General features: G+C 28.8%; 9 protein-coding genes across 13 annotated transcripts in view; 4 read left to right on the top strand and 5 right to left on the bottom strand.

Annotated features, from left to right (window-relative positions):
* Nucleotides 1-217: 217 nt before the first annotated feature.
* Nucleotides 218-5,287, bottom strand: LOC117207040 (protein asteroid-like). Its single transcript, XM_033446857.1, has 8 exons — nt 5,054-5,287; nt 4,785-4,983; nt 4,516-4,705; nt 4,372-4,438; nt 4,102-4,283; nt 3,914-4,030; nt 1,790-2,876; nt 218-1,684 (listed from the first exon to the last, which is right to left on the bottom strand). Exons 1-8 carry the CDS (start codon nt 5,066-5,068, stop codon nt 584-586), a joined length of 2,958 nt encoding a protein of 985 aa, XP_033302748.1. The 5' UTR covers nt 5,069-5,287; the 3' UTR covers nt 218-583.
* A 580-nt stretch (nt 5,288-5,867) lies between these two features.
* Nucleotides 5,868-8,875, top strand: LOC117206965 (basic salivary proline-rich protein 2). The gene is made up of 6 exons (XM_033446714.1): nt 5,868-6,360; nt 6,511-6,587; nt 6,657-6,738; nt 6,827-7,034; nt 7,114-8,309; nt 8,397-8,875. The coding sequence occupies exons 1-6, from the start codon at nt 6,301-6,303 to the stop codon at nt 8,604-8,606; spliced, it is 1,833 nt and encodes a 610-aa protein (XP_033302605.1). The 5' UTR covers nt 5,868-6,300; the 3' UTR covers nt 8,607-8,875.
* Nucleotides 8,876-9,550: 675 nt separating this feature from the next.
* On the bottom strand, nt 9,551-12,705 carry LOC117206986 (protein O-glucosyltransferase 2-like). 2 transcript variants are annotated; one of them, XM_033446748.1, is made up of 8 exons: nt 12,481-12,705; nt 11,687-11,810; nt 11,317-11,528; nt 11,012-11,223; nt 10,695-10,939; nt 10,363-10,600; nt 9,988-10,287; nt 9,551-9,893 (listed from the first exon to the last, which is right to left on the bottom strand). In XM_033446748.1, exons 1-8 carry the CDS (start codon nt 12,689-12,691, stop codon nt 9,774-9,776), a joined length of 1,662 nt encoding a protein of 553 aa, XP_033302639.1. In that variant the 5' UTR covers nt 12,692-12,705; the 3' UTR covers nt 9,551-9,773. The 2 variants fall into 2 exon arrangements, with proteins under 2 accessions (XP_033302639.1, XP_033302640.1); XM_033446749.1 differs by having other exon boundaries at nt 9,988-10,275.
* Nucleotides 12,569-15,383, top strand: LOC117206987 (F-box only protein 42-like). Of its 2 annotated transcripts, none has more exons than XM_033446751.1 (7): nt 12,569-12,825; nt 13,427-13,770; nt 13,862-14,019; nt 14,100-14,230; nt 14,365-14,504; nt 14,574-14,710; nt 14,789-15,383. In XM_033446751.1, exons 1-7 carry the CDS (start codon nt 12,702-12,704, stop codon nt 15,327-15,329), a joined length of 1,575 nt encoding a protein of 524 aa, XP_033302642.1. In that variant the 5' UTR covers nt 12,569-12,701; the 3' UTR covers nt 15,330-15,383. The 2 variants fall into 2 exon arrangements, with proteins under 2 accessions (XP_033302642.1, XP_033302643.1); XM_033446752.1 differs by lacking the exon at nt 12,569-12,825 and adding an exon at nt 13,304-13,322.
* A 138-nt stretch (nt 15,384-15,521) lies between these two features.
* Nucleotides 15,522-19,341, bottom strand: LOC117206985 (pre-mRNA-splicing factor syf1 homolog). Its single transcript, XM_033446747.1, has 15 exons — nt 19,300-19,341; nt 19,069-19,217; nt 18,672-18,993; nt 18,308-18,607; nt 18,078-18,219; nt 17,824-17,975; nt 17,526-17,746; nt 17,281-17,443; nt 17,106-17,219; nt 16,868-17,030; nt 16,677-16,786; nt 16,398-16,601; nt 16,104-16,317; nt 15,873-16,019; nt 15,522-15,729 (listed from the first exon to the last, which is right to left on the bottom strand). The coding sequence occupies exons 1-15, from the start codon at nt 19,339-19,341 to the stop codon at nt 15,653-15,655; spliced, it is 2,520 nt and encodes an 839-aa protein (XP_033302638.1). The 3' UTR covers nt 15,522-15,652.
* A 414-nt stretch (nt 19,342-19,755) lies between these two features.
* Nucleotides 19,756-21,350, top strand: LOC117206990 (programmed cell death protein 10). The gene is made up of 5 exons (XM_033446758.1): nt 19,756-20,062; nt 20,273-20,450; nt 20,552-20,684; nt 20,769-20,933; nt 21,014-21,350. Exons 1-5 carry the CDS (start codon nt 19,991-19,993, stop codon nt 21,096-21,098), a joined length of 633 nt encoding a protein of 210 aa, XP_033302649.1. The 5' UTR covers nt 19,756-19,990; the 3' UTR covers nt 21,099-21,350.
* Nucleotides 21,351-21,461: 111 nt separating this feature from the next.
* Nucleotides 21,462-23,232, bottom strand: LOC117206992 (actin-related protein 2/3 complex subunit 5-C). Its single transcript, XM_033446761.1, has 3 exons — nt 22,979-23,232; nt 22,818-22,890; nt 21,462-21,876 (listed from the first exon to the last, which is right to left on the bottom strand). The coding sequence occupies exons 1-3, from the start codon at nt 23,137-23,139 to the stop codon at nt 21,637-21,639; spliced, it is 474 nt and encodes a 157-aa protein (XP_033302652.1). The 5' UTR covers nt 23,140-23,232; the 3' UTR covers nt 21,462-21,636.
* A 409-nt stretch (nt 23,233-23,641) lies between these two features.
* LOC117206991 lies at nt 23,642-24,785 on the top strand. Its single transcript, XM_033446760.1, has 4 exons — nt 23,642-23,975; nt 24,052-24,176; nt 24,254-24,364; nt 24,565-24,785. Exons 1-4 carry the CDS (start codon nt 23,833-23,835, stop codon nt 24,681-24,683), a joined length of 498 nt encoding a protein of 165 aa, XP_033302651.1. The 5' UTR covers nt 23,642-23,832; the 3' UTR covers nt 24,684-24,785.
* A 535-nt stretch (nt 24,786-25,320) lies between these two features.
* The window catches only part of LOC117206988 (mitoguardin), a 42,802-nt gene continuing 40,244 nt past the window's right edge, over nt 25,321-27,878 (bottom strand). For all 3 annotated transcript variants that reach the window (XM_033446753.1, XM_033446754.1, XM_033446755.1), the window contains 2 exons: nt 27,572-27,805; nt 25,321-27,500 (listed from right to left, as the gene is read on the bottom strand). In XM_033446753.1, the coding sequence (XP_033302644.1) occupies nt 27,183-27,500; nt 27,572-27,805 (552 nt within the window). In that variant the 3' untranslated portion in view covers nt 25,321-27,182. The remainder of the gene's footprint in view (nt 27,501-27,571; nt 27,806-27,878) is intronic.

Genomic DNA, 27,878 nt, shown 5'->3' with positions numbered 1-27,878 from the left:
TACGACTCCCGTTGACGTCGAAAATACAGTATTTATTAGAGAAATAATATTCAAAATCAATTTTTTTAAAAACAAAGTCTTGTATGATAAAATTTGATTCCTATTTCTTATAAATTATACCCTTTACAATTATCCCATGTAACCTGTAAGTTACAAAATAAAGGATAAAATGAGATGAAGAAATGAATCTCATATAATTATTAATAACAAATAAAAATTATAGTTGTATTACATTACCATCCTCTTTATTTTTATGTATATTGAAGATATAATAATTTATTCTATGAAAAATATTAATTCAATTAAGACTTAAATTCTAAATACATATCAAAATATACTTGTAAAGATCAAATATATACATATATTAGTACATAGTATAAAAACATTACATACACTACATGTGATACAGTACAGAATTAATCACAGAGAATTCCGTTTATATCAACTACATTTACTTCAATGAAACTTTATTGAATACCTGATTAGACAAACATTGGACATTGTATAAACAAAACAAAAAAAATACTATTTATCCCCTGGTATATAAATGGAGTTCTACTGTAATATTGAATGAAAATATGCATTATATATGGTTGAGCATAGAAAAACGATTATTTGGATCATAACATGCTTCATTTAAATCATCATCTGCACTAAAATATTCAGAATCACTTTTAGATGAAATACTTTTTTTAGTCTTTGGATGTTTAGGTTTTGTTCTATGTTTTTTACGAAGGTTAGTTCCATCCTGAAACTTAAATGGAAACATTGATTTGACTTTTAATAAAAATGTATTAAATAATCTTAAGAGACTTGGAGACATTTGAAGAACAATATTTATGTATTCTTCAATATCAAAGCGTGTTTTAAAATTATTACTCAGATTATACAATAAAGTACCGTTAAATAAATTTGCAACTTTGGTCTGTGGATAAGGATACCCCAGAAGTGCATTCAGATTCATAGCATGTCTCAGACAACTTTGAAACTCTGCAAATACATGTACAGTAAATCTATCAAATTTTTTTGGATTCTTATATAATTCTTTATTCATATTAAAATAAGAGATAAAGAATGGTGCTGCTAATACACAGTCATTATAGTCAATTTCATTATAGGCTTCTATGATTGTACCATTGTATTGATTACCACATAATTGATTCATTGTATAACATGAATCACAATTGTTCTTTTTCCTCTGTTGCTTCACAGTTTCAATTAATTGACAATATTTTTTCTGAAAAGTATGCATGCTTCTGTATCTTCCAATTTTGGAATCGACTATGTTAAATAACATACAAATAAATATGGAATATAAATAACATTCATGAGATAAAGAACATTCTTCTTGATGTATCCAATATTTAATACATCCAATATACAACATCCATTCTGGTGGAAGTTCATTTATACAATCCATATCTGTAATTCCTAAAGTATTGTTTAAAATCTCTCTTTGAGTAAGTGATGGGATATCTCTAAGATTGAATAAAGAAGGTAGTCTAAAATTATTCATAGTCTCTGTACTTTGTAACTTACAGCACATAATCTTTTTATTTTGTGTTCTCACCATATATTTCATATAACATATTCTACTAATTATTGCTGATTTTAAAATCCCAAATATAACACTAATAATTTTTAAGCTTACTATGATACTAGAAGGATAACGATAATCTTCCACCTGTACAGGACAAACATATATATATCGAACTATTAAATCCATAAAATATTTTGGATATCTGCCCATAAGAAATTCGTTTACAAACCACATAGGCAATTTACTAACTACATTTTGAGGCACTAGTTCAGTCTTACTACATATATTTGCTATTTCAATTTCATCATCTTCATCTTCTTCTTCACTTGATTCATTATTTCCTTCTTTATAAACTTCTTCTATGTATGTCAATGAACTGATATCTCCATCAAATTTAAAACTTCTATTCAAATGATATGTATTTACATGAGCAACATAATCTTTTGAAAAACCTAGAGGTAAAAGCATCTCAGCAGATGCATTTGTGTAGCTATTTATATTGATCTCTATTAAGTCTAATATTTTTTGTCGGATAGGCTTAATTAATCTACTTAAAACTTCAATGATAGCTTTGTCCAAAGTGTAATTGCTCAGCCACCTCAAAGTTGTTTCTATACAACATTGTCGATGATTATGCTTTTTTCTTGATGCTCCTCTTAGCTTCAAGTGGCGAAAAAAGTTCTTGAACGTATTACGTTTTACATAATCATTACCTAGTAATATTGCAGCCAGTGGCAACATTGATTGATGTAGTCCTTTAAAAGATTTAAGCAAGTTCTCAACTTTATAAATTTTACAGCATTTCATGTAACCATTTCCATTTGGATTTTTAACTACATAAGTATCTAATGTATCAAATGGTATATATAATGTTCCATATATATAAAAGTCAGAGTCATAGCTAAGTACTGGACAATTCAAGATCCTTGCTACTGATGCTATGTCATTATCAGCTTCGAATAGACATTGCACGTGTCTAATATTCTTTTCTCTCATTATATCTATAAAAACTTCTTGTAACATTAAAGGAAAAAATTTCATGTTCCTTTGATTGAGTGGAGAAAATGACCATGCAGCACGGATTTTCTGTTTAGTTCTTTTTATAACAGTTCTAAATTTTTTATTTTCACTACCACCATCAAATAAAACCAGAGGTGTTACTTTACATCTTAATAAATCATTAAAGAAGTCTGACACACACTGCGCATAATTATCATAATCACCACCAAATGCACAATTACATTTTGCATACAAATTATATATTGAGCAACAAACACTGTTTCCATCAATTACCAAATATGTATTGTGCAATTCATAATACTCCAGATAACGGTCAGAACGACTGTTTATATAAGTAGTTAATCCAGGAATTCCCATTATGAATTTTTTTCTCTATACTTTTTTGTAGGTTCAATGTCACAAATTAAACATACTGTATATTAAAAGTCATTCTCTGAATACTGTATGATTTTATGTTTATGTACACACTAGCAATATAGGTTATGTGAAAAGAACACGTGTCTTCCGCACGAACAGTTTTATATTACACAATTCCGATGAAAATGTAACGAAGAAATACCATTTTTATTCCTATCTTCAGTTTTCAATTTTTATCACATATATATGAATGAAGTTAGGTTTGTACATTTCTCTTCAAGAAATCAATGCTGCTTTGTGACTTATAATTGGCTTATAATAGCTTACAAAAAGGTTATATAATTTATATTACATTTTATAATGAAACATGTATAATGTTTGTGAAAAAATAAGGTTATTAAGGTGAGAATATTTATATAATATTTTATTATTTATAACAAATACAAATTCTAATTTTATTACATTACTACTCTCTTTATTTTATATTCTAACACTCAAAATGTAATAATTTATCTTATACAAAATATTTATGTTGGAAACTATACTAAATCTACGTATTACGAAAGATATAATGCAATTTGTGCTTTTTATATCATGCACGTAGAAATGCTTTACTGGAATGATTCAGTTTGCAAAACCCAGTTTGTAGCCTCTTTATATATTATTTATAATTTTGCTGAAAAAGACGAAAAAAACAAAAGCTTATATTAAAAGTTGTTATTTAAATAATTAAATACATATATAAGCAGATTAAAGGCAAAATTAAAAATTACTTTATAAGAATTATCTACAAACAAGTCGAATTTATTATTATTTTAAATAAATATTAAGTATATATGGAATATATACATGTGCAGAAAATGTATTATGTGAAGACATACTTGAGATCTATAAATATGATTATATTTTAACGTTTAATATTGTACTATATAATTACTAAAAAGATACTAAAAAATTTAAAATACTATACAATTGTTACTTGCTCCAGAAAAATCATGTTTAGCTTTAAGTGCCTTATCCCTTTCATCCCATAATGTAAGCCCATCACAAGCACAGATCTTTTTTGTATTTTGAAATAAGCCAGATGAACGAGCAATTATACCACAGGCCAGTCTAAAACATACATGAATGTTAAATATAACAAATCGTTATATGCATCATAATAATGTCACTGTAGTATTTACTTATTTCCACTATTTCCATGTATTTTAGATTCTGGATCAGCACCTCTTCCTAAATCATCTGGTTTTTCTGTTATAATTAAGGATCTTCCAATAACATCAGGTATTTTTACAAGTTTATCTATTATTCTAAAAGTAGCTCTACCAGAATCATTCACCATTATATTTCCCAAATCTCCAACATGCTGTATAGTAAAAATTTTTTTATTTCAAGATACTAACTATTAACCATAGAGATTTCCTTACAATATGAACACAAATCTCAATATTTACCCGTCTAAATGCATCATCTTCAGGTCCACCATGTAATGTATTATTTGGGTTGAAATGTTCTCCAACACTAAAAATGTGTCATAAAATATCTCAAATAAAAATAGAAAAGAAGGAAAACAAAAAATAAAAACTTTAAATGCCCACCTATCACACCCTTGAGAGATATCACCACATTCATGAATGTGCATGCCATGTTTACCAGGTGCTAAACCATCAACTGTTCCATCTATAAGACATCCATCAGGAGTTTCTGCAAATCTTATTACACCCATTATTTTATTATCTACGGTATATCCTGAATTCCCTCCTAACATCGCAACTGCACTAGAACTATCTGTAATGTAAAATATTGCTCAATTTCATTTTTTAGAAATATTATAATAATATAATACATTGTATTACTATATTATTACCTCCATATCCCTTTAAAACAACTTTTCTCCCAGTCTGTTCAATTTTTTCTTGAATTATAGAATATGGTAAATTTGTTTCAACTATAACACTTCCTTTTTCTAATGATATATCAATATTTTTAATTCCATTCACGCCAATTAAAGCGTTCCGTACCGAATCAACGCATTTTCGACAAGTCATTTCCACCGCAAATTCGATCTAAAATTATAAAAAATACTTATTACTATAATTGTATAATATTTATTTTTCAATTATTTTTATTATTTACTTTTGCTGTAGTCATTTTATATAATGTCTTTACGAGCAAAATCAGTAATTTTTTTCTCGATATTGCGAAATGAGATAAATTTATCCTCACTGATTTGAGGTTACGTTTTTCGCAATATGATACAGTTATATGATACTTTTACGTTAAGTGAATGGTCGAAATTATGCCGGTAAATAGGAAAGGCATGATACCATTTTGTAAGATGCTTTTAGTAAATTTTTATGAAATTATACATAAAAATATATAACATTTATATCATAGAGGATAAAAGATATTTCAAATTGCATTCGGCAGATATACAAATAATAAATTGATAATATTTCTTTGTATACAGATATAAATATAGTAATTTCCATAAACATATTATTAATAATATGTTTAAAAATTTCTCATTATAGGCGGTAACAATTATTTTTATCGATTAAAGTCATCAAAATCATCCTCTAACTAGTAGTATGTACTACGTTACATGAGATAATCTGTATATTCTACCTAGTTTTATTTAATATAATTTGTGAAATAAAAGTTTCACTTATGTGTTTCACGAAAGGGATGAAGCGAAATGTGAGTCTAAAACTTGTTAACTTACGCATACAATAATAAAGATATGAATTTTTATCATTTAAATAAAAATAAAACCTTCAACTAATTTCCTCATAAGTTTCTGGATATTTCTACTATTGATTAATATACAGGAGTATAAAAACTGTTTCCAATGTATACATTAAAATCTACTTTTTAAATAAATGCATGCAGGTTTTTACTAATACATTCTAGTAAGTAACGGATTTTAAGTTTTTACTATCGCATTCCTACGGTATATTTTGTCGCGATAGTTTGCGTGTTTGCCACACGGTCGCTTTACTCCCAAGCTTTCTATTTTAGATATGGACAGCCACCATATCTTATTTGTAAAGCTAGAATTTTGCAAAGCAATTGCTAGCAGTGATTCGCTAAATTTAAATTTTTTCTTCGGTAAAATTCTATCTTGGCAAAATAAGATTATGCATTTTGATTAGTTTTTCGAAGCAGAATTACATTGAAGGTAATAACTCTTTTTTAAAAGTTAAAAGTACAGTGCAACAATGTGGGCTATCAATACTGTAGCAAGGTTTTAAGGCTTCAAATGAATATAAGCAATACAGAAAAGAGAACTAACGACTGGAAAATTAAGTGAAAAAGAATAGGAGTGAAAATAAATTGCATCCAATCGTGATTTTTTGACTATCGATAAGTTATCTGAAGGCATGTCCGTGACTTTTGCTCAACGCGGCAGGCCGCCACCGAATCCTGCTCAAATACAGAAGGTGATGAATATCATATATCATCACTAATATTGTATTCTACTAGTTTTCTTGAAATTTCATTCTTTTTGTTACATGGTTTTGTAATCTATAATGTTATGATATTTTACAATATTGAATTAATCATTTATATGAATAAATTTGTTGATATAGATGCTTGATGAAAACAGTCAACTTATACAAACAATACAAGAATATCAAAATAAAGGAAAAGCACAAGAATGTATACAGTAAGTGATAAATGTTTTTAAAGTATATGTAAGTTATATTAGTATATTTATAATATGATTTCTTTTTAGATACCAGCAGATGTTGCATCGCAATTTGGTATATTTGGCATCTATTGCTGATGCAAATCAAAATATACAAGCATTGCTACCAGTAAGGAATATTTTAAATATTAAAGAAATATTAAGGTATAATACCTAAGTTAGAAATATATTAATGTTATCTTTGTTTCTATAATTAGCCTCCACAAGGGATCCCTAATGGACCCCAACATGGTATGATGAATCCACAGGGCATTCCTAATGCTCCCACAGGATCAAGTGGACCTGGAGGTGATATGCCTCCAAATACTCAACCGACATTACCAATGTCAAGCTTTAGTCAAGGACAACCAATGACACAAGGTGGATACCGTGGTCCTGTTATGCCTGGACAAGGACCTATGAATAGTATGTTATGTTTCAATATAATATAAAATTTTTAGAAATTAATGTTATCTTTTTACTCTAATATACTATTATTTCAAAGGACCACCTGCTGCACCTGGACCACAACAATATAGAGGACCTCAGGGTTACCCTCAACAACCTTCTCAACAAAGTTATCCTACGCAATATGCCAATCAAAATCCAGGTACCAATTATCAAGGACCACAGGGATCTGCATATACTCCAGGTCAACCAAATCAATATGGACCACCAAATACTTCCCAACAACAGGGATACAGCACATCAACGCAACCGAACTATGGTCCTCCAACTACTGTGAATAGTTACGGTCCTCAACCAGGTGGATATCCACCACCAGGAACAACTCAGCCTCCTACAGGATATGGTCCACCACCACCGAATCAACAAGGCTATCCTCCTTCTAATCCTTCTCAACAAAACTTTCCGTCAAGCGGACAACAGCAACAGCCTGGTCAATATGGTAGTCCTAGCCCACAACCAAATTACCAACAACCTCCGTCTCAAGCTCCGCCTCAAAATGCGTACGGAGCTGGTCAACCCGGAAATTATCCTCCTCCTTCATCGCAAGCATATGCAAATAACGTTCCACCTCAAAATTATCCGGCTCCCCCTACTTCTAGTGCTCAACCTCCTCAACCTGGATCTCAACAAAATACCGGTCCTCAACCGAATTATGGTAATCAACCAAGTCCCGGTCCTGGTGCAACGCAATACGGTCCAGCTTCTACATCTCCACCATTCAGTACTGCCTCTGCAAGTGGAGTAAATACCTATGCTCAGAGTAGCCAACCAACTAGTACACCGTCCGCTTCAACTCAAACTTACCCACCAAGTAGCGCTCCACCATCTACTTCGCAAGGTGGAAACTACGCCCCACCGGGACCTGCACCATCCGGATATCCTGTGCATCAAACACCTCACCCAACGTCTCATCCGCCACATCAACCACCGCATCAATCACCACATCAACCTCCTCATGCTCCTCATCAACCACCTCATCAACCTTCTCATCAATCAACTCATCAACCTTCTGCACATCAATCTCCACATCAACCACAACAGTCTCAACAACAATCTCAGACACCGCCACAGCCTCAACAGCAACAGTCTCAGAGTCCTGCTCCAAGTGGATTTCAACCACCTTCAGGACCTCCACAGGGTCCTGCTCCACCTCCGGGACCACAACCACAACCTGGATACGGTCCAGCTACTACACAGACATATGTACCACCAACACCAGGAGGACAGCCACAGGTACAGATGATTGAAAAATATGAAGCATATTTTAAACTGTTATTAATATAATATAAATTATACTTAATATAAATATATAAATTCTAGGTATACACTCCTCATCCACCTCAAGGTGGTCAACATTACGGACATCCACAATATCCTCCTCAGAGTTATCCACCACCACCAGCAGGACAAGGATATCCTCAATATCCACCACGTCCACCTGGTGGACACATGCCTCCTCCCCCTGGACCTCAAGGACCTCCTCCACCAAATCAGTATGGTGGTTATGGATATCAGCCACCTCCACAATAGAGTATATATTAATGTAAATTCGTACGATATTCATTCTAATATAAAAATGATTTAACTACAAACTCAGAACAAATGGCATATTAAACTTTAATTTAATTCTTGATAGCATATCGTCCAGTGTTATATAATGAAACAAATAATAGAAAATATATATATTACTAAGGAAAGGTGCTGCTAAAATTTTATTACAATTGTAATGAGAAATCAAAACTTTTTGAATAATTTTAATTTCCTCAAATAAGATATCCAATTTAACATTACAAAATATACTTCATTACAAAAAAGGATTTGTAGATATTGCAAACTATATACATGGTCTAATGTGTACAAAAATCTTCAAAAGTTATATCTTAAAGTTTCATTTTATCGAGAATAACATCGTTGAACAAATATTTTATTCATTAAAATATTGTTATAAATCTTTTAATGTGACATCAAAGTTTTACTTTCGTTTGTGGCTATTTAATTTTGTAATACATATATGCTTATGCGTGTGCAGTTTAAGAATTTTGGTGTTCATAATACAGTATAAACATATCTGTCACACCAAGTTATGACATATGACACATGATACAATACGTACTAACTATTTACGGCTTTCAGTATATATTTTGCTTTAGAATAAATTTATTTACTTATCTAATTTTATATTTTCTTGATTGTCATTAAAAGATTTATGAATTTACACATTGATTTTTATTTTTTCCTTGAGAAGTTCTTTTAACTTTTACATAGGTATATAAAGATATATATATAGATATATATATATATCTAGGTAACAAAGAGTACAATATTTTTTTGTGAATACTACTTATGTTAATCTTATGTATGATAATTTTTTAGTCATTTTATATTACAAAATTTTTATGTACAAAATTTCTCTTTGTTCTCTGTTCATATAATATATTATCTAAATATATGTTTGGATGATTAAAACCAGAAAATAATCTCGTAAAAAGATATATTTTCAAATTTTGGAAATAAAAGAAGTGGACATTTTTTATCATTATAATAATTTGAGTATTTTGAAATTTATCGTTGTCCTTATCTTATAATTTACTGTAAAACAACGATTCTCATTTACAAGAAACATACAAAAGTTTACATGTTATTTATGCATCGAGTAGCAAAATCGAGTAATCGTATTACTTAATAATTTAATTAACATTATAGCTCCTCTTTAAGTTTTCCATCGGCGTTGTAACATTTACAAGAATGCTTGGGTTGCAGCACTTCTTCCATGTTATCTAATACTTTAACTTTACTCTTTAAGCGTTTACTCCATTCCTAAAGTGTAAAAAAAGCATGTTATTCTATGATATATATTTAAGTAAAAAATAAATGAAGTTGAATCTGCATAATTTTTGCAGGAATTTCTTACATGAAACAAAACTACATGATAGCATAATATATTATCTGGTAACAAATTATCCCTTGCAAATTGTCTAGCAGATTTGGCAATCTGTAGTACTTTTTGGTCATGTTCTTTAGCCCACATAATTTTTTCAACAAGATCTGACAGATCCCTTTTAACAGATATATAATGTTTTCCGGGTACAAGATTATTGTAAAAAAATTCATAATACTTTGATTCTTGTTTTAATAATAAGGCATCGCCAGCAAGTAAATATGGAAGTCGATAAGCTGCGACTGTACCATCTATACATAACTGATATTTGTACTGCAATGTTATTACCTTTTAATTATTTTTACATTTGCATTTAAAGTACATAATTCATAGCTGTGTTGATCTTACCTTGAAAAAATGAAAGAAAGACACATGGCTTTGTTCTGGACCATATTTATCCATTTCATCTTTAAAAAAAAAGAAATTTGTAATTGCAACATTAAACAAATCAGGATATTTTCTGGAAATATCAATTAAATTGAGTCGTTCTCTACAGGAATCTCGACCACGCCAAAATACTTTTTCTATCTTTTCATTCCATGGTGTATCCGTATTACCTTGTATAGACAGCATATCTAACATTACCCTGTTTTACATATAGTATTAGCAAATAGAAAAATGCTTAATATACCATGTATTATGATCTAAAATAATTGTTAAAAATGCGATTAAATTACTACCTTCCCATTTCTTCTAACGATGATTCTGTGATATCATAAGTAGGTATAACAATATCTTTAGTGTCAAAAGAGCCACACCAAGAAAAGATAGGATAATTTTTGCCCTCTTTTGGAACAAGTGGCCAATCTCCCAAATTCACAAAGAATTCAATATCTGGCAATAAAACTTTGCGAGTAAGAGATAGGAGGATAGAATCCATAAATATCTTAAAGCCTACATAGCGGCCATGACATTCCCTAAAAATCTTATTTCATCTAGTTTAATTCATATATAGTCTCAACTGAATTTTAAAGTTACAGATTGCAATAGTATTTACTTTGTTAGACTGAATTACATAGTGACATAGACTAACGCTTCCTGGCCGATCGTATGTTTTTACAATACTTTCACGCATTTTGTCAAAGTCAACATTTGGAAAAGGAGCAAGATCATCTTGCATTTGTTTATAACTTTTTGAACATCCTAAATTTTCTAACCAACTATTAATAGAAGAATTTGGACAGTAACATTCTTCTTCGTAAACAGGTCCTAAAAATTTTTATCAAATTATTTATATTATAGAAATAATTATTTTACAAGAAGTAATAAAAAGACTTATGCAGTAGATAACAAATATAATACCTTTAGATTCCACCAATAGGATAGGTAAATTATTATGTTTCATTTTTATTTTTAATTTGAAATTGAAGCACGTATTATGTAATTTATATCTAACAATAAAACTTCCGTCTTTACAGTCTAGAATTTGTGTCCATATATGACACATGTGTCCTGTTGAAGTTTGCCCTTGTATGGATACAGTTATTATATCTTTTCCAGGTGATTCTGTTAAACTAAAGCAATTTTTCAGTAAGTGAAAAAAAAGAGATATATATATTTAAAAAATATAACTAAACTTTAGTGTTGAATTCATATTTAGATATTTTCTATAATATATAATATAATTTTTTTTAATATACGTATCTATATGTAATAAAAATGAAAAACATACTTTTTGCCTTGTAGGTCGATAAACTGTAGAAAAATATATCTTGCTCGCATTGTCACTTTATCTGGCCTCAATCCTGGACCCCAAATTATTGTTTCCGATGGATTTATTTCAGCATTTCTTCCTTCTTGTTGGCAAATAACCAACAAGAAGATTAATATAAATATCATTCTTATTGAAGATAACTGTCGATAGATTCAAAGCGCCTAATACACTGTAGAGACGTAAATATAATTCTTCCGTGTATAAAAATTCATTAAAAAGATTCACAAAAATTTTAAATTTATCAAGGCCTCAAGTAAAATAAGTTTATTTTCTTTATCATTCTTTAATCATTATCACTCTAAGTATATTATAAAAAACATTTATTTTAAAATAAATCCAAATCGGTTATTCCATAGACAGCGTTCTTGAAATCGAGAGTAACGAATAAAAATCTGAAGTTGTTCAGAATTATAACTACAATTCTTTTCCCCAGTTATGATTTTCTATAAAGACATCGTTTTGTACGCAAATATGGATACATAAGGAAAATAATTATTAAAACAAATTGATAAAGAAGGAAAGAAATGAAATTAACGGGATTTAAAAATTCTTTAATTACTGTTAAATGAATATCAACTCTATAATAGTCAACATGTAAAGATCCGCCTCTAGTATTATATCGCAGCTTCACATATGCTTTTTAGTTTTAGGTTATTTTTTTATTTATGAAAATTGTAGTAATTTATCCTGTATAATTTTGTAACTTAATGAAAAGATTAAGTAAAATGCATAATATGTATAGAATAATCTACCATGACGTGGAGATATTGTAAAATTGGTCATATACAAAATTCCCTTAATTTTCAGATGAGAATCTCTCACGTTTGCAGAATGAGCGAAAAGTAACAGGAAACATGATTTTCGAATCTTTAAGATAGTAACAACTTTCATTTGCCTGGGAAATTTCCCAAATTGGACATAATATAAAAGGAAGTTCGTCGGTAGAACATTTTTAAGAAGCATTTAACGCAAAATGGAGTGTAATATTGATGATTTGCCAGATGTTGTATTAGAATATATTTTAAGTTTAATTCCACCATACAAGAATCTTCAACAATGTAAACTTGTGTCCAAAAGATGGTTTCGTGCCACCAAAAGTATGTAAAATACGATTATTCTGTATATAGTGGTTTACGAAAGTGTGGAAATGCTTATAAAAATCTTTTATGAATGTATTGTATTATATGTGTTATATGACACATTTTGAAATTCTATTAACATTGTAATGGGACACAGTATGCAGATTATATTAAAATTTGAAACAAATTTTTCAATGTATATGGAAACTACAAGATATTTAATGCAAGTATATGTTTTGTGGAGATTACGAAAGTATTTAAACAGTCAATTATATTAGTAGAGCTAAATATTTAGTAGGGCCATCTTTAACATATATTATATGTTTAAGATGGTTATTTGTGCTATATGCTAATTTTTTATTAAATGGATGTTTGCAATAAATGTCTTGTAACTTCTATATCCATTTTCAGATTGGTTTCAAATGTTACTAATATAATCATGATCGTGTTTTATCATAATAATATTTGAAATTGGTTTAATATTTATATAACATATACATAAAAATTTCCCTATGGTAAGTGTTCAAATACTTTCATAAGCCACCATAAATATATCTGTAAGTTTTTATCAGTGTTGATATATTTCTAAAAATTAATAAAATCCATATTTTTGTTGCAGATGTAATACAACACAATAAAACACACTTTCATAAATCTGTGACTTACGGATCATTGCTTTGGAGTTCATGGCCATCTAAACACTGGATGCCTACAATTGCAAAGAGACATTCACATTCTGCTTGTACATATGAAAACTCTATGTATGTTTTTGGTGGATGTACTGCTACGTGCACAACATTCAATGATTTATGGAGATTAGATTTGGATACAAGGAAATGGGTCAGATTAATTACAATGGGAACTTATCCATCTCCAAAAGCTTGTGCTACTATGTTGTATTACAAAAAGAGTTTCATTTTATTTGGTGGCTGGTCCCACCCAGCGCTATATTCTGTTCACCAGGTACAATTAGATAAAAGTTATCACTAATCAGAGTAGAAATATTTAAATCGGACAAATGAGAAATATTCAATATTGTTATGTATGTTTCTAGCAATCAAGGTTGTTCAATGAATTACATGTGTATTCTATAGAATCCAATAAATGGATTGCTATAAACACCTTGGAAACACCTCCACCTACTTCAGCACATTCTGCATCAATTCACAAAAATTGTATGATTGTTTTTGGTGGTATATGTAATGGATATAGGTAAAACATCTAAAATTATTGCATGTTGTTTAGTAATTATTAATTTGATTTAATAACAACAAAGTACTATTTTGAGACAGATCCAATGACGTGTGGTGTTTAAATTTGGATTCCTATAGTTGGCATAAGCAAGCTACTTCGAATTTGAAACCACAACCACGTTATGGTCAGTCTCAGATTGAGCTTGGAGATAAACATCTCCTTATATTAGGTAAAGTTTTCAAAAATAAGTTGAAAATCCTATAGATATTAAAGATCCTTCTGATTGCAAGAGTTTCTTGTAATTTTTTTTAAATATATTAATATAAATTTCTAAATAAAATTCAAAAATTTCAAAAATATTAGGAGGTTGCACTGGACCTAATGTTGCTATGAATGATGCTTGGTTATTGAAAATGGAAGGTACAGCATGGACGTGGAAAAAAGTGAACATGCACAATACTGAATGGGCTCCAACACGTATTTGGTGCCACCAGGCTTGTAAGGTAATATTTTGTTAATTAACATACAATTCACGATGTTTTGTATCGTTTAATTATTTTTTAATTTAATAGGTAGGAAATCATGTTATTGTTCTTAGTATAAATAAGTGTCAGAATAAGCCAAACGATATGAGTATATCGCTCAAGAAAGTGACTTGCCAAGCAACACCTTCATCAAGAATAAATAATTCATCTCCATTACATGCAAGGTTTGATCATATAAATTTATCGTTATTACTGATTATAAAGTTACTGATATCCATAATTGGACTGTATTTCATTTTTAGACAAGGGAGTGTATCTCATATTGATAGAGACGTAAACATTAATGGACGACATGGATCTTTCTCAGAAATATCTGTACAAAATCCACGTCCTTCGCATCATCTACCTAATTTTACGAAGAATTTAACTTTATGTTATGATAATATGTTAAGTATGACCGCTTTTCGCAACGAACCAGTGCGTTATGACATTAACAGTCATCGACAACGACAATTAGAATCTCTTCGTAGAATGGAAGAAAGTATTAGAAATCGAAGAACGCAATCAAAATCTGCAAAGAAAACAAGAAATACGTTATCCATATTTGTGTTAGACATTACGAATGTTTTATGCGATGAATGTAGTGCTTCGTGGATTCCTTTAAAACACAGTGATCAGTCAGGTCCTAATGAAAGAATTCTTTATTCACTCGTAGCTGGTCGTGGTGAATTAATAGTGTTTGGAGGTATTGCTAAAGAATATATACAAAGCCATCCTGATATGGATGAGCCTGAAGTCTACAATGATCTCCATTTTATAAATCCACCAAGATATGTTATTTAATATTTTGTAGGATAATAAATAATACACTTTTATGTTCGATAAAAGATAATTTAATTTTGTTAGCCTTGACTTTGATCCTATCATGAATTATCATCTACTAAAAATTAGTTTAAATGATATTATTAAAAAATTGTAAGAACATTTTATGATGAATAGTCTAAAATACTGATTTGTTTTCTGTGAAAGAGTTATATAGAAAAATTAATTTTTGTCGCTGAAAGTAATATTTTGTTAGCTGTATCAACGATGTATTCCAATTACAAATCTTATATTTTATTGTGAATTTTATTATTTACATCTTTTTCCAACAATTTATACATGCCTTAATCATCTTCACCATCAGTTGTCTTTAAACTACCAAATACTTGTGATGGAATAGTTTGTTTCTCAACAGGTATGTCTAAAAATAAAGATACGAATAAGAAAATAAAACATAAAATATGTATGTCGGCATTAAAACTCTCTCTGAAGGAATTTATAAATACATTACATGCGATGAAATGTAATAAAAATTTTGATGTATTATTATATATTCTATATTACCTTCCTCTACATCTGCTTCAGCGTCATCGACGTCATCAATATCAATATCTATTTCATCCGGATTGTTTACTTGAGATTCTGCTTTACCATCTTTTTCTATCGCACCACGAACAAATTTAATACTGTCCTTATATGTGGTAATATTATCTGCAATATTATATTTATTACTTTAGTAAAACTATATATTTAATTTTTTCAATTACTTCTTTTGTGATATAACAAGATCTATACCCTGTGTTTTACTATCCAAAAGACGCATTGCATCTGCTGGTATATCAGATGGTGAGTTTGATGTATTATTTAACATTTGTGCAGACATCATATTCACTTGAGTGTTGTACATAGCTTGTACACTACGCTTAATTCGAAGCATTTCACGCATAGTGTCTTCATTACCATGTCTCACTTCAAACTCTTTCCATATTTGCCAGAAATTTGAAGCCACCTAAACGAGGTATAAAGATATACATGTATGTAATATTAATTTTAATATTATCTTTAAATGATTCAAACAATACTTCATACCCTTGGATCGCAAATTTGACTGCAGTGCGCATATATTGCCCGAGCTCTATCAACTTCTCCTAATTTCGTTTCCATTTCTGCGAACCGTAAACACATTTCTCTCGTATTATCTTCATTAAGTACTTCGATAGCTTTTTCATATATCTGCCTCGTTTTTGGGACACCATATATGTCTGCTGCTTTTTTAATATATATGTTGAACATCTGTAAGACGTATACATATACTGAATTTTTATTAAATTTATGTTCGTTACATTTTTATAAAATATTGCTTCATACCTCAAATTTTTCTTCAGGAAGAACAGCGTTAGTTGCTCGTTCATATACAGACATTGCATGCCTAGCCAAACCATGTTCCTCTTCTAATTTTGCATACAGTAAATACAAGGCTACAATAATATAAGAATTAATATCGACATCATTTTTTGTTGAACTTATAATTATATTAAATATGTATTATGTAAAAATACCTTTGGCATATTTTGGTGGACAAAATTCTAAACACTGTTCAAATAAATCTCGCGTTCGTTCTAACTTTGTTCCACCATAACGTTTTAAAAATTTTGTAAGATACGTATTCCATATATCGTAAACGTTAGGCCATTTGAAGAGTGCGATACCTTTTTCATAAGCCTAAAAATAATAATTAAATGTTATGGAAGGTGATTATTAAGATTAAATAGTATTCCTATGTAATTTAATATATACTCTGAAAGCTTCTTCAAAATATCTATTTTCTTCGAGAAAGAGTCCATAATTAATAATGATTTGCGGCGTTGCGATTTTTAGATCTATAATTTTGTCGTACACAGCTTTGCAGGTCTGCAAATGAAAAAGTACAAGAATTTAAAATTTTATAAATAAAGTTATTTACAAAATATACCTTGAAAGTCCCAAAACTTTCTTCTAAATCGGCATACATAGACCAAACTTTTAAAGATTTATACAATCTCATTTGAACTGTTTCTGTTTCGTCATGGTAAGCTACCTTACGGAATGGCATAGCAGTAGCACGATGCATCAGTTTTAACGCTTCTTTATAATTTCTGTATGAACGAAGTTATTACGTTAGTTACAGAATGATGATACATTTAAATTACTATCTTACAAAACAATAGAATTCCATACCCATGCCTAATTTCCATTTCTGCCCATTCACACCATACAGAAGCAAGATCATCGACTTTAGTATAGGGAACATGAGTTGCTTTCTCGAAAACTACTCTAGCGTCTGCTATTTGACCATTTTCTTCATAAAATTTACCAAATTCAACCCACAAAGTATGCAATTTACCTACTGCCAATTGTGGTTGTACAGTCTGTACAGCTTCTGTATATGTATTAATAATCTAAAAAGAGAAGTTATAACTTATAATAATAAAAAAGTCGTTAAACAATTTTTTATTACAAAGTTTCATAAAAATACCTCGTGTGGTTGTCCCTCATAAAGCCTAACTCTTTTATGCCATTCTTGTACATTATGAGGATTTTGTCTGAGTAATACAGAATTCAGAAGTAATAAACGCCTTTCCATTAAATGTTCAAATCGTGCTAATCTCAATTCTAGATCTATATCATCTGGGAATACGATTGTAGACAATAAAAAATTGTAAATATTATATACTAAATAAGATTATATAGTTAAATATATGTGTATATATATATATACACGTCCTGTACCATCTTCAGTAGGATTTTTTACAGCTTCTTCCATACGTTTGCTAAGACTAAGTTCTTCAAATTGTGCATAAGCATCAAACACTTGAGTAAAGTCTCTAACAGTAGTCACTGTTTGTATTGCTTCTTCATAAATATCCCTCGCCTGTACAAAATAAAAGTATTGAAATTATGCAGTAACAAAACATAAATAAATTATATTTTTTACAAAATCGAAAAATTATTTAAAATACCCTTTCGAATAAACCACTACGAACATAATAATCCGCCAAAGAATTCCAAAGAGGGCCTAACTGATCAGTATAACGTCTTAAACCGCCTCTAATAATTGCATCTACATTAAGAGATTTTATTTTAGAAGGATTCTTTGATATTAAATCACACAATTCATTCCATAATTGATGATTAGATTTTCCATGCTTTGATACAAAATCATCTTGATTAACAATTTGTGCAAGTTTCACAGCTGCTTCGTCAAGCCTCCCGATTGATATCAGGTATTCTATATACTCTTCTGTATCTTCTGGAGCTAGCTAAAAATAAACAACACATTATTAAATATAGGTCATGAAGATAAATAAAAATATTCTATCTTACCTTAAGATACCTTCTAAAAACTCTAACTGCAGTTTCATAGACATTATGCTTTTTTAAAAATTCAATATACAATGGCCATATACGATGATGTTGCGTGATAGGGAGAGCTCTAAGTGCTCGATCAAAAACTTGACGAGTACGCGTAATGTAACATTGTTCTGTCATCAATGTGCAATAGTCCATCCAAATTCTGGGCATTTTATGCATAAAAACCAAAGCACGCTCAAATGCATTATTTACGTCTTCATAAAGCGGATCTGTTATGCACCTCCCTTTCAATTGGTTGACACGTTGACGAAGATAATTGTACCATAACTTATAGCTAATCAAAAACGAGAATTTGATTATTTTATAAAAATTGTTTGACAGAAAAAAGCAGAAAAGACATGTTCTCTACCTTCCAGGAAGTTCCTTTAACGCTCGTTCGTACACAATGTTTAAATTACTACTTTTTGTACTTTTTAAATGATCTATATAACGTTGCCAATGTTTCACGGAATAAGGATTTCTCAAAATTTCTTCTTCGTATGGTAAATCTTCTTCATTCTATTCCATAAAAAAAGACAAATAAAAGAACAGTGACATTCCACACAAAAAAAAGTGAGGTTATATACAATAAATTACTTACAAAAACATATAAATTTCCTTCTGGATCTTTACGTTCCAACATTGTTGAAGATTCTAATAATTATATGAGGTATTTAATTCAAGTACAATAATAAATTAGCAATATTCCATACGTATAATCAAATGATAATTGTGGGGTTATACTTAAGGTTATTTTCTACTACAATATTTTGATATACTTCGTTTTAACCGCGTTATATTAAGGCGCTATTTCATTGATCGTCCGTAATATAATTTAGAATCATTTGGTATTGCACCTGAATATAATAGGGAATATATTTGGTAAACTAGATGTTTAGAGATGTTTTACTAAAAATATTCGTGGAATTGTAAGATGATAAAATATTTGGTGTATTGAGAATACTTTTATCATATTTTTCGAATAATTACAATGTTTTATTACCCTAATTTCAAAATTTACTAAAAAAATTGCAAAATATTACGTATTCGAGAAAAATTTAAAATAAAGGTATTCATCTGAAAATCAAGTTGCTCAACCTGTTTACCTCGTTTTGGAATGAGACACTAAGCGTGACAGCTGTCATATCAGGAATATGATCGAAACAGATACTTTTTAATGTAAACAATTCAATCTGTACCTGGACTGGCCAATTAAGAAATCAATTAGCCGCATTTAACCGATTACGAATTAATTACATTTGAACTATACTTTTAAATAAACGTTGTAAAGGATGACAATGGGCGATGAGACTCCAGTTATATCACTGGTCCTTCCTGTCATCTTAAGACCAATATTAATGAAGGTATTGACATTTCTTTTACTTGTAGATTGTAATTTCAGTTACTCACTAAAATATTTGAACACTTACAGAAACCTCTTACGAATATATTATTTGTACGAATATATAAACAAGATACTCTTCATATGTATATCTTAAAAGATTATTTTAATTAAAGAATATACATTTCTATTTCATATTTGTTATTGATTTCTCTAATCCATTGTTACATAGCTAGAAAGACAAAATGTATTGGCAGCTCAAACATTACGTACAGCTTTATTGAAAGCTGAAAATTCCCATCCAGGAATTACATACGATTTAATCCTTGGTATAATACGACGGGCAGAACTTAATCTTGATATGAATGAGAGTGTTTTAAGATTACAAGGAGCAGCTTCTGATTATGATGGTATAATTCTAATATAATAAAATAAAATATGAGTAAAATATAATTAAATACTATGTTTAACATGATTAATATTCTGTATTTGTTTTATACTATAATTACAGTTGTAGAATATAGATCATCTAGGTCTGAGGATGCTTTCCAGGAATTAAATCGTAAGTCAACTTCCTTAAAAAGAATACTTAGCAGAATTCCTGATGAAATAACAGATCGGAAAACTTTTCTCGAAACAATAAAGTATGTTTCCATACTTATGTATATTGTAGTCAAAATAGTTTTATTTATATCATACAGTATGCTTTTGTAATACACCTGTTTTAGAGAAATTGCAAGCGCAATAAAGAAACTTTTGGATGCAGTGAATGAAGTAACTGCATTTATTCGTGGTTCTGCTGGAAAACAGGCATTGGATCAGAGAAAAAGAGAATTTGTTAAATACAGCAAAAGGTTTAGCAATACATTAAAAGAATATTTTAAAGAAGGACAGTAAGCATCACTACATCCCAATTATCATACATCATACTTATCATATTTTCTTTAAAAATACAAATATTTTCTTGTTATAGAGCAAATGCAGTATTTGTAAGTGCATTATACTTGATACATCAAACAAATATGATAATGCTCACAGTAACGGACAAATGTGAGTAATGAAAGCTCTGTCAAATGATATTTCCGCAATAATGAAATAGGTCATAGCTATTATAGAGTTTATTTAATATACTAATTTTATCCATTTCGTTATGTATTTGATAATAAGATTTAATTATCATTTAATATAAAACATATATATATGGTACTATTGTTTTATATGTATTAAATTGTTATAAAATTATTACATGCAGACGAATATATAGATACATAATATACAAAATTCTTATAAAAAATATAAATATTATTTCTGATATATTGTACTATTGTTTTGTACATAAAACATAGAAGACTCTAGTTTAAAAACAAAAAACATTTATCAATAATGGTGGAGATTTAAAATGAAAGACATTTCTCCAAATATATAAGAAATAAAAATTACTTTATTGATAACAAATGTACACCAATGTGTTATATTTTTCATGTGGAATCTACATCCTCTATCTACATCCTCATTGTATTAACAATGACAATGAGTAACAGTAAGGATTAATGGTAATTATTATAATGAACATCATTAGAAAATGTACAAATTTTTTCAAGCACGTTTACTATCTGCAAACGCTCGTACAATACTGCCAACACCACTGATATTGTATACCTTTTCATGCCAGGTTAATAAATGACTACTACTACCCTCCGTTGGAATTTCAAATCCTCTGTATATATATTTCATTAAAACATCCAGCAAGTCACGATCTAATTGTGCTAAGCAATCATCTATTTGAGTAGATTTTATACTTAGAAGAACTTTTAACGTCAGATTCCTTGCGTTATCCTGTAATATATCATCACTATTGGCTTTTGCAAAATCACATATATGTAGATTATACAAAATAAAGATTATGTCTTTTTAACAAAATAAAATCAGTATGCATTTTCATTTCGTTAAATACTACATTATGAAACATGTTTATTACATAAAACATATACACAATTCACAGCTCATGAAAGCATTTGAACACTTACCATAAAAATCTTTTATGTATATATTGTATGTGTCATATAAAACATTTTGAAATTTTACTAATACTATAATCAGACATGACTATCCTGATTACACTGGTAAAATTTGATATCAACTTGAAAGAGTATATAAAAGTTACAATATATTGATTGCAAACATATATTTAATAAAAAATTAATACACAGCATGAATAGTCATTTTAGAAGCTTATTAATATTATGGATAATTGACTGTTTAAATACATTTATCATTATCATAAAATATATATATACTTGCATTAAATATCTTATGGCTTTCATATACATTTCTAGGTTTGTTTCAAACTTTACAAACATAACTATAATAGCTAGATCTCTTTACAGTGTCAATGAAATTTTTAAATGTTTCCTATAACATATATAATATATTCATGAAAGGTTTTTGCAAGTGTACAAATATTTTTATAAGATAATGTACATATAATATATTGTCCCCTTTATGGTAAAACTATCATTGTGTAAATTATTGTGTTGTTATAACATGATAAATGTAGTATAATGGAAAATATTATATCCGAATATTTTGATTATTATATGTTCAATTGTGAATTTTTGTAATCTATGAAATTATGTATTCATGATATTAATATAAAAGGAACAATATATCTTATACCACATGTACTAAAGTGTACTTTAGAATGATAAAAATAAATTTCATCATGTCATAAACTCGTATGTTAAACGCTGAAGTAAAGGGCGTGTTTCTGAGGTTACCTTTACTTGTTGATTTTTACACCCAAGTGGTGCAGACCTCAATACTGATATCAGTGCTTCTGCATTCTTACCCTTGAATAAATATTAAGGAAAATGCGATGAAACATAAGAAAAATCACTGTAACGTTATTATATCTATATAAAAGCGATGAAAAGGATATTGGCTAAGAAGTGTCAAAATTTCATTTTCATCTGGGCCTGTAGGTCCTCCTATTCCTCCGTCAGCGTCTTCTTCTCTGAAATTATTATCACTGTATTGATCAACATCGATTTTTCGAAACGCTGACGCTGACGAATCTTTTTTGCCATCGTTTCTTGACATTTTATCTTTGTGTTTGACGTTTTACCGTGATTACGCCCGGCTTATCAACTAACGCCGTGAAATGAATCTTTATTGGTCTTCAAACATATAGTATACATAGTATGTCTTTCATTCGAACAGCCGCTAAAGAAAATCTGAAGATTTTTGTAGATTATTATCTTTACTTTTCACATTAAAAATATTACTTTATCGTTTAAAAATAAAGGTTTCAAATTAAAAATTTAGTTTTATTTTACAAATAAAGTTATTTTCTTAATTTTACATTTGTAATGTAAATCGTTGTAAATAATTGTTCAAGCCATCATTGTTAAATATGAAATTATAAAAATCGAAAAATATGTACTTGATTATAAATATATAAAAAAAATTCCACCAATCAAAAGCATGAACTGTCTTTTTAAGTTTATGTATGCATCTACATATGTATGTATATATTATTATATCTGTGTTATTCTTATATGTATGTTTATTGTTCTTCAGAATACAGTAGTTTTGCAATTCAGTATATTTTTTTAAGTTTACTATCTTTATGATTCTTTGTTCTTTTTCTCCGAATTCAAATTTGTTTGTTAGATATTTATATTTCACGAATAGGAGGATGGATTTTGTACTCATGAAAACTTAAAGTGATATCGTATTTTTATATTGTTTTACATGTAATAAGTGTATACACTTTTTCTACGACTTTACGTTATGAGCTTTTTAAAACTTGTGAGTAAATATCACACACCGAAAATTGTATGGTACCAGACTGATACTACAGTCATCGTACGTATTTTACTATGTGATATAAAGGAATATTTTCTCCATGTTGAATGTGATCACATATTATTTAGGTATTTTAAATATCTGATATCTAATATAAAATGTTGCTAGCAAGATTATATAAAAAATGTCTATATCGGTTTCTAGCACAATAACAAACTCAAAAAAATATTACATTTGCTCATATTTTTTTGGAACTGTAATAGCAGAAAAAACAACCCATAGAAATGTAGGAAGAGAAGTTAAGATTACACTTGTAAAAGCACATAAAGGTAAAATAAATATTCTTATTACTTATTTGTTATATTATTTTTATTATGTATTTATATAATTTTTATCAAAATAATAGGGACAGAATGGTTAAGATTATTTATCGCAATGGAAAAGAATCCTTTAATCAGCGTAGATCCAGATCATATATATAAAAAGGACTGGATCCTTGAGTCTTTCAAAAATATAGGTAATTATAACACATACCATTTAATTAATAATAAACAGTTTTTTATGTTTATTCATATAACTGTTTTATATATATATTTATATATATAATTGTTTATATAAAGAAGAGAATATTAACGATTAATGTTTGACAGTAATATTTAGTAAATCTTTATTGATGATCACGTTATGCAGAGTCTAACAAAAGTTATTTTATCACAGAAAGGGAGAGTTTTGCAGAATATAAACGTAGAAATAATATAACTCAAATAATGCCACTCGTGCCATCGAGTGATGAAGAAGAATCTGATGATGAAATAATGGATGCGTTATTTATTTAAACTACTTATATATACATATATATAATAAACATATGTGATCAAAGTGTGATATTTGTAATACGTAAATATATCTTTAAATAAAGGAACAGCATATTAGTTAAATTTGTTTCTTAAATTTTTACATATATGCATTTTTTATTGACTGAGCTGTAATATTGCATGCGATGATACATAATACTCTGATGTACATTATACATAAAGATATCATTTTGGCGCTGTGAAGTCTGTCGCATAAATATAAAAATGAGAATAAGAATGGCATATTACACTTACATATTTCATATAGTATCATCTAGGTAAAAATTCATACTGAACGTAATGTTTGAATGATTTTGAAATAAATAATAAATGTAAATGAATTATTATTAATATCAACTGCATTCATTATTATAAGTGAGAAAAAGATCATGCTCTATACTTGAATAAGATAGAATACTTGTGTCTCGAATATTTTAGCATGTATTCATTTTGTATAAGTGCAGTATAAAATGCGAGGCTGAATGAAGACAAATGAACAATGTTTACATAGCATATTATTTCTTTGTATATAAAATTTGTTGTATTTGTTATCCATGATTAATTTGCAAGAAGTAACACTTAAATAATTACAATAGTGGAATGTTTTCACGCTACGTTGGTAATATAAAACGTAAAGTATAACTGTACTGAAACAAATACATATTCATACTGGTCACAGGGTTATCAGTAGCGACATTATTCTTATCTTTGGCAATGGACTCTTTGTATTTTATATAATGTTTATAAGCGATTATTTTTTTATAAGAGATTATAAAAAAATATTGTTTATATTTGATAGTAAGGAGATGATGTAAATAGATCTATAACATGAAATAAAATAACCAAATATGTTTCTCCAAAAGTTTCTTAATTAAAACTGTATATATTCTAATAATTTATTAATAAAGAGGTCATTATTATTAGTGCCTTCATACTATCATATCGTAATGTTTCATGGAATATATTAGGAATTGGAACATTTTCATCATACTACTTTTAAATGCTACAAATAGTTTGTCATTATATCATTACAACTACTTTGTAGTATATAAACAATTTGGTAACGTTGAAATAATAGCAATATATTAAAACTCATTTTTATAATAAAATAATTATATTTAGCCTTTTTAGTACCGAACAATGATATATCGTTGTGTATGCGATGGTGCCTTACTAATCGCGTCGCGAGAGAACTTTATCTCAAAATAAATTTATAAAACGTTATAAATGGTTGAATTTTTCTGAAGAAGCACTGTGTGAGATGTTCCACAAATCGAAAAAATTGTTTATGGAATTAACTTTTTGTTATATTTCGCGATGATCGATACCGAGACTGTATACGCTAGTACCATAAAATAAAAATTCGATACGGGAGATTTGCTTGAGACTGTCATAGATTTTGAATAACACTGTTTAGAACAGAATATCTCCTTATGTTTCACAAAATAAAAATAATCTTGCGTCGACAGAGCAACAATAAAATTTTTTGTGGGCTTACGCGGAGATCACGCACAATTTGTAATATATGCAATAAAGGATTACACGATGTATACATTAGTAACCATAAATGCTAAGTAAATTATTTGTATGAGTAATAATAAGTAAATATCACACATTTTCAATAGCCGGATAACTATAAATATTTATAATAATATTAGAATGTTATTTTAGTAATGTTATACCAGCTCACTTGTTTTGGAGCAAATAATCCTCCTACGCATCATGGGATTATCATTTAGCTTTGTTTTTGATGTTAGAAATTTTGCTACAAATAATTGAGAATGCAGTATTGATGCTTTATACTACGTATTCCACATCAAACTATGACCAATTGATTATTCTTCTTATTTGCAAATACTGTTTACAAAAAAAAACTGATTTTTGCACTTTTCCTATTAATTTTGAATAAGAATTATTCGTATGATTTTCAAAAAATAGTGAAATACAATTGGCATTAATTTATTCCCCCTTTATTTTGTAATATGTTCCGTTTTGAATTTTGTAAATATGATTCTTACTTTCCTTTTTATGATTTTTTTCTCAAACTACAAATTACATCAAATTGATTTGGTACTTTTTGCTTAGGTACAATTCTTTCGGTCGGCACTAAAAGGGTTAAACATCTTGTTCTAAATTCTTGTACTAAAAGCGTATTGAGATTAATATCTACATATAATCTATACAATATACATATTACAAGAAATAAAATTATATAAAGAATCACTCCTACATTCATGTGTGTTTTGAATTGAAATATACAAAATAATGTAAATGCGAAAGAGATTGAAGAAATATTATTACATCATAAATTCAATTATCTTTTACTCATAATATCAGCTTTCATAAAACTCATACAATAGTTGCACTGATGTGCATAAATATGGACAGACAACTTGCAACAAATACAAAAGGGTAAAGATTGTTAGAACATTCTATATATATTTGACACTGCTATATAGTGCTTATGATTATGATGCATGATTAACAACCTTCTAGAGAAAGTCTTTGATTTATATTTTCGACTCTTACTTTCATTTCCCTGAGTATATCTTCAGCGAGGTTATCAACAGTAGTATATCTTACTTTAAAGAAATTAAATATATCTACAAGGAATTCTATTACTTGATCTCTGAAATAGTGGCAGGTAGAACGTAGACTTCCTTCTGGGCCTAGGAAACCCCACACAAGCACTGGAGAAATTTGTTCAGAAATCGAGTAAAAATGGGCTAGAAATCCTTTATCATATTTCAGCATTTGTCTTTTACCCATAAGAACTGACCAAACTGCAGTTCCAATGGCCTTGAATATAAAATTAATAGACATCAATAAGAAATTAAACTAAAAAAGCATTTACTATTTTAAGTACCTACAGTTTCACGAAAACTAGCGGATATCCATCTGTTTTGTAAAATAGCTTTAATTGATGAAGGCGGTTTTTCAACTTCTTCGAAAGCATCTAATAAAATAAAGTCAATCAGAACATCGTAGAAATTTATACATTTGACGCCTCTTCCGGTTAATTCCTCCTCCATCATACTATGGTTGCTTGGCTCTTGTAAAAATTCTAACATTCGTTCGTAATGCATTAGATAATCTTTGGGATCCTAATATTGAAAATAAAAAATCATTTATTAAAAACCAATTTAAACTATTTTAAGATATACATATTTATATCTT

Source organism: Bombus bifarius, unplaced genomic scaffold (assembly GCF_011952205.1).
Source record: "Bombus bifarius isolate JDL3187 unplaced genomic scaffold, Bbif_JDL3187 scf7180000008014, whole genome shotgun sequence".
NCBI classification, from domain to species: Eukaryota; Metazoa; Arthropoda; class Insecta; order Hymenoptera; family Apidae; genus Bombus; species Bombus bifarius.
Note: the sequence above shows the minus strand (reverse complement) of the source record. Positions and strands in the feature narration are given on the sequence as shown.